Source organism: Panthera pardus, unplaced genomic scaffold, assembly GCF_024362965.1.
Source record: "Panthera pardus isolate Hobbes unplaced genomic scaffold, ASM2436296v1 HiC_scaffold_25, whole genome shotgun sequence".
Lineage (NCBI taxonomy): Eukaryota > Metazoa > Chordata > Mammalia > Carnivora > Felidae > Panthera > Panthera pardus.
In genome coordinates, this window is record NW_026526821.1 from 53966233 (window position 1) to 53975318 (window position 9086).

Sequence of the window (9086 nt, forward strand, 5' to 3'; positions counted from 1 at the left end):
TCACATTTAGTCTAAAAGAAAGCCATGAATAAACATACATCACGGTCAGTGGTTGGTTTTGTTTTTTTGTTTTTTTGTTTTTTTTTTTTTCCCTCCCTGGCCTTGAGTGTCTTGCCAAGCAGGACACAAAGCCTGGGAGTAAAATATAACTGGTACATTTTGTTGCCCAGATACTCTTAAGAAGGATTTAACCAGGAAATTTGCAGCAGCCACTCCTTCAGGATTGTTTTCATTTCAAAGCACTTACCCCAGGAACCATGTGCTCAGAGAAAATTCATCATGCTACATTTCTGTATCCGGACCATCTTAATTGGACCTCTGGGTATCGAGCACCATCTTTCCTAATAACACACTTTCATCCCACCTGCCTTCGCCCACCCCCAGTCTGTGCACATTATGAGGGAGTCCTGCAGTTCCTGGCATTTCCTGGAGCCACCTCACCGGTGGCCCCCAAACGTCTCCAGCGGTGACAGCTCGTGAACTGTCATTGAGACTGTGCAGTAACAGAGCAGTTAGAACTGGATCTTTTTCGCCATGCTCATTATTTCAAAAGCAGCAGATACAAAATTCATTTAAAATAGCCTCATACCTCTTCCGCCAGTGATTAAAATATTTTAAGAATTCAGTGGTGCACATACCGACACCATGCCAGCTCAGGACCAAACGTGCCCACGGTGTGTGCTCCGATGGCTGTAGCAAGCTCGGGCAGACCGCTCTCCTGACTTCCAATTTTTGTTATTCAAGACCCTGCTGAGGCAGATAACTTACAGTTTTGCTATTTTTACCAAGCTGTTTTTTTAGAAACTGAGAATTTGTTTACTTTGCAGTTAAAAATGTGCAACGTCTGAGTCTGTGCTTACTGTACTAAGTTAACTTTCCAAAATCCACAGTTGCCCTGAAGCGACATTTCATGGTTTCTGAGGTCCAGGTGATCATACCATACACATTCATATCTTGGCATGACTGGGTCTGATGTTTTCATGGTCAGGTTACAGCCTCATTCACACAAGAAAGTCATGCTTTTTTTTTTTTTTTTTTTTTTTAAAGTCACTTTGTCAAAATGACACTTTCAAAGAGCTTCAGGTTAAAAGTGTGATCTGTGCAATTTTGACCTTAAAAGTTGCCAACTTATTACATAAAAGATGCGTGTCCCTGCCACGAGGATGACTGCACGAGTCCGTTGCCTTCCAGTTTAATGCGGGCCCTCCCTCCCCCACCCCACTTCAGTTCAAAAAATGATTGTGGATGCTACAGAATGGCAGCTTTTAACGTCTTCTTACGAGTTATGTAGTGGCCTATGCCATGAGAGACGTGTTGTGATGTAATATAATAATTACTGCCATCGTGATGAAGCTTGACCTATGAGAGTGGAACGGACTTTAGGCATGTTCACATAAAATACTCAATCGTCAGAGACAAAAATTCAGAAACTAGTTTGCTAAATATCCCACCCCCCAGATTTTTTTTTTTCCCTAATGAAAAGGAAAGCAAAAACAGGTTTTCTTTTGGAAACTGACCCTGGCAACCTGCTCCTTGCTGGTAATGACAGAGGAGGAGGGGAAGGTTTCAACATAGACTGCCTTTAGATCACCAGAGCAGAACTTTAAACATCTCCTGAGCAGCACAGCCGATGAAAGTAGACGTGGAACAAGTGCTTGTGTGCCACAGTGAGGTGTCATTTTTACGAAGTAACTTTTTTTTAACAGAGCCACACTTTAAAGCCTCTGAAAATAAGAACCAAACCTTGGTAAGCGAAAGTTTGCTTACTTCTCTTCACCTTCATGGCCCAGTCGGTCACGATCCATCTGAAACATCCAGATCCCCTGACCGTTCCATGCGAGGAGTCTGGTGGGGGTGGGGCAGGGGGAGGTGGTAAAGTGAAGTTTGAGGGGCGGCAGCAGTGGTCCGGTTTATTTCAACCTGCATTGTTTGGCTTTATCTGTGATTTGCCAGTATGAGAATTACATACTGGAGTGCTCTCATTTCAGTGGGTCTTTTTTTTTTTTTTTTTTTTTTTTTTTTTTTTTGAATCATTGCTTTTTCACATGGACCAGCTACATGGTTCACATTAAACATGGACTTTTCATCAGAAGCTGTAGAAACACCATCTTTTGGGGGTGTACGCCTATTTTATTTTTATTGCTTAATCGTTGAAGTGTTCCAGAAATATACAGAAGTAGAGCACGTAGGCCCATCAGTCAGCTTCCATCCTGTTTAGCCGTCTGTCCCCCACACACTGACAGCGAATCCCAGACATCATGTCATCATCCATGAGTACAGCATTCTCAACGCTGCTGATTTGCAGGATTTTGTTTTTGACTGTTGGTTTTCCATTTGGGTTTTGGTTTTCTTCCGGGAGATGGGGTGGGTCTGCAGGGCACCTGGGCACTATAGCAGGCGACGCCTGACCCTGCCTTCCCGTCTTTTCCAGCGATCTGGTGAATGGCCTCGTGGCTCTCATGAACAGCAACGTCAGCAGCCCCGTCAACCTGGTGAGTACGTCCGCCCCTTCCATGCCCCCCAGGTCATGTTAGAGTTCCGTGCTTTTGTAAAACCATGCAGGGCAGCAGGCTGTGCTATATTTCCCAGCAGCACACGTAGGCCATACGTGTGTATTGCCTGCTGAATAACAGAGGAAAAAATAAACACAAAACAAAGTAAGAGTTTGCAAAGGAGTAAAATGTCTGCAAGGCATGATGAATGGCATGATAAACGCTCACCCACCTTCATGGGCGCCTGGGTGGCTCAGTCACTTAAGCGTCTGCCTTCGGCTCAGGTCATGATCGGACAGTTTATGGGTTCGAGCCCAGAGGCGGGCTGTGTGCTGTCATGACAGCTCAGAGCCTAGAGCCTGCTTCGGATTCTGTGTCTCCCTCTCTGTCTGCTCCTCCCCTGCTCACACTCTATTTCTCAAAAATAAATGTTAAAAAAATTTTTTTTAATAAAACAACAACAACAACACCCACCTCTGTCATCCTGAATGGCCTGGGTCTAAAAATGTGTGACAGCCTTTGTGGCTGTAGATGGACATTTTTTTGTGTGCATTCCTTTCTCCGTTGTTTGACATAATAAATCTACTCTCTGTAAGACATTGTTAAGTGAGAGTCAGATCACAGAAGTTGTTAAAGTTTCCCAGTTTCTCATCACATCTGTAGTTCAGCTGATTGCCCCGAGCACCTTTGTGGCTTCCTTCATTGCTTCCCATGGTCCCAGAGTCTCTCTGTTAGAGGGATCAGAAGGTGGTTTTGCCCCACGGTTTTCTGCTTGGTGAACGTGCTTCCCTTCAGAGCACTTCATTGGCAGGAAGAGTTTCCTTATATTTGGAACTATAATCTTGGTGTCTGTGACTGTGAGCTACCCACTGGCCTTACTTCCCAGCATGGGGGCCATTCACAGCTAGTCTGATGGCTCTACAGTGTGGTAGCTTTCCAAGCATTTGGAGGGCAAGGTCAAACCCTCTGAGTCTTCTCCCCAGCTCTCAGCCAGAGTTCATGTTCATGTCTGGAGTCCCCCTACCCTCTTGCTTACTGTCTTCTGAATGGCTTCATTCCATCTTGTTTAATTTTTTTTCTATGTTTATTTTTGAGAGAGAGAGAGAGAGAGAGAGAGAGAGCACGCACAGGGGAGGGGCAGAGAGAGAGGGAGATACAAAATCTGAAGCAGGCTCCAGGCTCTAAGCTGTCAGCACAGAGCCCAACATGGGGCTCGAACCCATAAACCGTAAATCATGACCTGAGCCGATGTTGGACACTTTAACCAACTGACCACCCAGACACCCTCATTCTATCTTGTCCAGTGTATACTGTCCATCATTCAAGATGTTCTGCCTATGGCCCCTGACAGTAGCTTCTTTGGAGCCATGGCCTCACCTTGACAAGACTTGGAGTCTGTTTCAGGTTCTTCTCCCAAACCACCTCTTCCTGCTTCCTGCACAGGAGTGGTCATGCCTGCTTATTTCTTGAAACCACTTCCCTCAAAAACCTTTCCTTGTACTTTTCTTTGTAACCAGCAGTCAAGCTGTAGAGTTCCTGTCTCCCTGAGTTTGGAGGGAATTCTGACCAAACAGGAGACATGGAGACGTCACTCCCTTGTCTGGCTGTTGACCGATCATGGGGGCCAGTTGCTGCAAGGGCCTACGTAGGGCTACCTTCATGCACTTTTGAAGAAATGTGAAGTTAAAAATAGAATGAGACACGTCTTGTGAGCCTCAGTGTCTTTTGAGCATTTGCTTACCTGATACTTTAAAGGCCATGCCACCCTCATCCTGGGTTTTTGCTCCAGACCCTTTAAAATGTGCATGTTGTCAGTTATCGCCCTCCTAAAGTAACCAATCTTGTCTTAGATACCCGGCTCCTTCCTTCTTTTTTTCTGGGGGTTATGTGGCTTTGCACAGGGCCATTTGGGAACTTCCATCTCTTATAGAAACCTGTCTTCCCTGAAGTCTGAAAAATGTCTGCCAGTAGTCCTGACATAGACAGGGGCCCTCCCTCCCAAGTTCCTATCACTCCACTCTGCTAATTAGTCCTTCCTTTGTGCTCATATGTAAGACCAGGGTCCCTTCCTGCCTCTCTTTCCTTCTAGCTTCGACCAGACCAGGAAGTTGGGAGTGCAGCGTATTTAGGATATGAAATTGCCAAACTTGATGGTGGTCTCTTATGATGGAGAGGAGGTGGCAAATAAAAGTAGCAGAATTGGGGGGCACCTGGGTGGCTCAGTTGGTTAAGCGTGCAAGTCTTTCAGCTCAGGTCATGATTTTATGGTTTGTGGGTTCAAGCCCTGGGTCGGATTCTGTGCTGACAGCACAGAGCCTGCTTAGAATTCTCTCTCTCCCTCTCTCCCTCTCTCCCTCTCTCCCTCTCTCCCTCTCTCCCTCTCTCCCTCTCTCCCTCTCTCCCTCTCTCTCTCCACCCGCATCCCTGCTTGTGCGTGTGCACTCTAAATAGATAGTAGCAGGAATAGGAAAGGAAGAAGGACAGTGGCTGCTGTCATGTGTGAGGGAAGAAAAGAAAGGAGAAAATGATTTTCCTTAAAGCCCCCAAAAGCAAGCTCACTTTATAAACCACATCGAGTCTTTCCCTCTGGCTTGCCCAGAGCCCTCATCCATGAGTGCATTTCATTTCTGTTACAGCCTCCTTGTGCAAGTTTGCAAATCCATTATTACTGAAGTTGTTAACACAGTGCATCCAGAGGGAAATATATTGTCTTAGGAGAGCTAATTTGCAGCACCAAACTTTTATGCAAAGTGACAACGCAGTTATAGTAACGTTAGATACAGAAATTCTCCTGGTCTTCTAGGCCAGGTAATGTGTATGTCCTTATTAGATGCTCTTGACCTAGCTGAGGGGTGTTCTTGTTAACAAAGTCTGGAGGACAAAAGCAGTACTCAGTACAATTTAGTACTTTGCTGGATGGATTAGTCAGCATCCCGATCAGTTAAGCACCTGATGAAACAGGAAGAGGCAGGAGCCTGGTGACTTTCTAAGATGCCAGAGTTAGCCCGTGGATGCTTTGAAGATGTACATGCAGTTTGAGTGGTAGAGATCTCTGCTGTTGGGATTACACTTCTAATCAGCAACCGTTTCTTCCTTAGGGGAACCCAGAAGAACACACAATCCTAGAATTTGCTCAGTTAATTAAAAACCTTGTTGGTAAGTAGGACAAACACCGTGCTGAGTGAAATTGGCAGCACTCGCGCTATCAGTTAATAACACCTTGACTAAAAAATGTGTAATTAATACAAGCTAATTGAATTGGATAAAAAGCAGAACTTTATCAGGAACACTTAATTGTTTTCTGATTCTTTAATTAAGTAATGGGAAGATAAAGACGAAGGGGCGTGGGAAAGGAGATGGGTTGTGGTCACAGCTGCGTCAGCAGGTCGGGGTGGAGCAGGAGGAAGCGCTTGTTCCCAGGGCTCAAGACACGGTTCTGGTGGAGCGCTGCACAGGTGACGATTGTTTGATGTCCAAACAGTCATCACTGACAGTGATGAGAAGGGGATTTTGGAGGTCCAAGAGGGAGCGACACCAGCTTGCATGTTTCTGACAGAACCTGTTGGCGATTTCAAGCTCTTTACAGCTCTGGCCAACCCGGCCATCACCCACTGGAGGCAGCGTAGACACTGGGAGTAGCCCCAGTCAAGGGCGTACTCTAAAAGCTGTAAGAAGCTCGTGTATCTTCATCCAGCCCTCGGGCTGCAAATGTGCACTGGGCAAGCCTGTCCTCACTTCGGCACGCTTACTGGAGCTCTGGGAAGTCTGGCTCGTAGGGGGTGTCTGTTTTCCATAGTTGATCGAGAAATTTGAGTCAAGACACAACTAGGTTGGAGTGGTTAGACCTGGGGTAAGCCTAACATAGGATGTTCTGAAGTGCCTTGCCTATTCAGACCCCACACTTAGGTGTGCTGATTCTTCAGGGCTGTCCTTCCTGGCATGGGGCTGTCATCTACCAGCATGTTCTAATCAGCTCCAGACAGTTGTACAGGACGGGAGCTGACCTTCCTCAGACGTAAATTGCAGGATCTCACAGCCCCAGTTGCCTCCCCTAGCTCTATTCCCCCTGCCTTCCCACTCTGGGTCTGCCCATCTCTACCCAAGTAGGGAAGGGATGTACTCAGATAACAGCTTGTCTGGGATCTAGACCATTCAGAACCTCTACCCCAAGTGGGGCCCATGGGATACTTGTTAGAAGTGGAGAATCACACACACCACCCATGTCTTCTGGATAAGAATCTGCATTTTGACAAGATCCTCTGTGGTTCTGTGAAAGGCTGAGTAGTAAGTACACCAGCCCAAACTGCAGAGGCTTAAAACAACAACCATCCTATTTGTTCTGTGAATCTGTGAATCTGTGATCGGGGCTGGCCTCCGCTGGGGGTTTCTTCTGCAGGTCTTGCCGATGGCCCCTGGTATGGCTTCATTCTGCTGGCCAGCAGGGAAGGGGCCCTGCTAGGATGCGGGACAAGCCAGGTTCTCTGTCCTTCTGCATGTGATCTCCCCAGCAGGGTAGCTGGACAGCTTATGTGTTGGCTCAGAGCTCACACCTGCAGGTGCATAAATGGTCAGGCCTTCCATAAGGCATCAGCCCGGGACTGGCCCACGGTCATTCCTCCTGCACTCTACTTGGTTAAACGAGTTGACAGCCGGCCCAATTCCAGCGAGGCGCTCCTGCGGCACATGAATGCCTCAGATGTGGCTCACTGGGGCCATCGGCATCACAGATGACCACACTCCCCATTCACCATTTTTACTTACTTCGGAGTCGGACCCTGTGGGCATGCCTGCTATGTTCGCTGATGGTGGCTGGTCTGCCCTGGAGCTGGCAGCTAGAACAGGCCCTGTCCTTCTCTCAGGCCTGTGGAGGCAGAGTAACCGCCTCTCACCAAGCTCTCGTAGGACCAGAGGTACAGTTCCTCACGTGGCTCAGTGACTCCGTGAGAAATGTGTTCTGCAATGTGCTCCCTTATTCAGTGCACAGATGGGATTTTGCTTTGAGGCGTATAGCAGAAGTCACACCCAGAGTGGTTTGTGATTCTCTTACCTTTCTTTTTTCTGCAACAATTCAGGAAGTGGAAGTGAGATTCAGTTTCTCTCCGAAGCCCAGGATGACCCACAGAAAAGGAAACCTGACATCAGAAAAGCGAAGATGATGCTGGCATGGGAGCCCGTGGTGAGTGCGCGGGCCCGACGCTGCCCTGTTGACAAAGGCCCGTGGTGGTTTTCTTGGGCGCTGGCGTGGTTGGGCAGACAAGATGTAGGGTTTTCTCCAGGCTATTACATGGCTTCTCCTTTCATGTGTTGTCTTCTGTTACGGGGGGAAATGGGAGCCCACGATGCAGCCTGCTCTTGTAAACTTGCACACGCACGTGGCTGAATCCGTGAAAGCAGCATCCAGGGTGGTGGCACGGTGCTGTGAGTGTGCCTCCAGAGGGCAGACCCATGTCAGCACTTCTTCCTGCTTCCCGCTGTTTCTTGACAGTGACCTTGTCTCCTGTTCTCTTTCTCTTTAAACAGGTCCCGCTGGAGGAAGGTTTAAACAAAGCTATCCACTACTTCCGCAAAGAACTTGAGTACCAGGCAAATAATCAATACATCCCCAAACCAAAGCCCGCAAGGATAAAAAAAGGACGGACACGCCATAACTGAAAACCTCACTTCTCGGGACGGGAGACTCCCTGTTTCACACTTGATGGGATGTATTTTTTTTCTTTTCTTCTTCTTTTTTTTTTTTTTTAAAGGAAAGACTTAAAACAGGTGTCATGAAGAACAAACTGGAATTTCATTCTGAAGCTTGCTTTAAAGAAATGGATGTGCCTAAAAACTCCCCTCAAAAAACTGCAAATTTTGCCTTGCACTTTTTAAAATCTGTCTTTTTATGTAAAATAGCGTAGATGCATCTTTGCGTATTTTCACGTTTTTTATCTTGCTACGAGAGCATATGTTGTGACTGTCGTTGACAGTTTTATTTACTGGTTTCTTTGTGAAGCTGAAAAGGAACATTAAATGGGGTGAAAATGCCAATTTTATTTATAAAAGTGGGTACTTATAAATGAGACGTTGTACTATGCATAAAGAAAAAAAAAAGCAAACTTAAGCAGTGTTGTCAGTTGGGTGGCACACCGGCATTTATTCCTCAGGCGAATAAAAGAATTCTGTTTGAGGGCTTTATGTTTCTTTTAATTCAGAATTTTTCCAAGGTCTCGTTTTTAGTTGCAAACTTGACTTTGAAATACTTCTGTTGGTTATCACGATCAAGGATATTCAGAATCACTACTGTGTTGTGCTGCGTATTTGGGGTGGGGGTGGGGGGACAAAGTTAACGTATTCTTGGTTAACGGTGGTTAAATATATGCTATTTTAATAAAATATTGAAACCCACTTGTAGTTCTAAAGATTGGCTTTCTGCTTTGCATGTGTATTATTGAATTGCTAAGAAAAATACTGTAGGGGGGCACCTGGGTGGCTCAGTCGGTTAAGTATCCGACTCTTGATTTCAGCTCAGGTCATGATCTCACAGTTCATGGGTTCAAGCCCCGAGTTGGGATCGGTGCGGACAGCAAGGAGTCTGCTCAGGATTCTCTCTCTCCC

At 46.5% G+C, this 9086-nt stretch overlaps 1 protein-coding gene across 2 annotated transcripts in view; it reads left to right on the top strand.

Annotated features, from left to right (window-relative positions):
• Nucleotides 1–8876, top strand: part of UXS1 (UDP-glucuronate decarboxylase 1) — a 95767-nt gene extending 86891 nt beyond the window's left edge. For both annotated transcript variants that reach the window (XM_019428482.2, XM_019428483.2), the window contains exons 12-15: nt 2432–2492; nt 5591–5648; nt 7565–7668; nt 8013–8876. In XM_019428482.2, coding sequence (XP_019284027.1) covers nt 2432–2492; nt 5591–5648; nt 7565–7668; nt 8013–8144 — 355 coding nt within the window. In that variant the 3' untranslated portion in view covers nt 8145–8876. The remainder of the gene's footprint in view (nt 1–2431; nt 2493–5590; nt 5649–7564; nt 7669–8012) is intronic.
• The last annotated feature ends 210 nt before the right edge of the window (nt 8877–9086 follow it).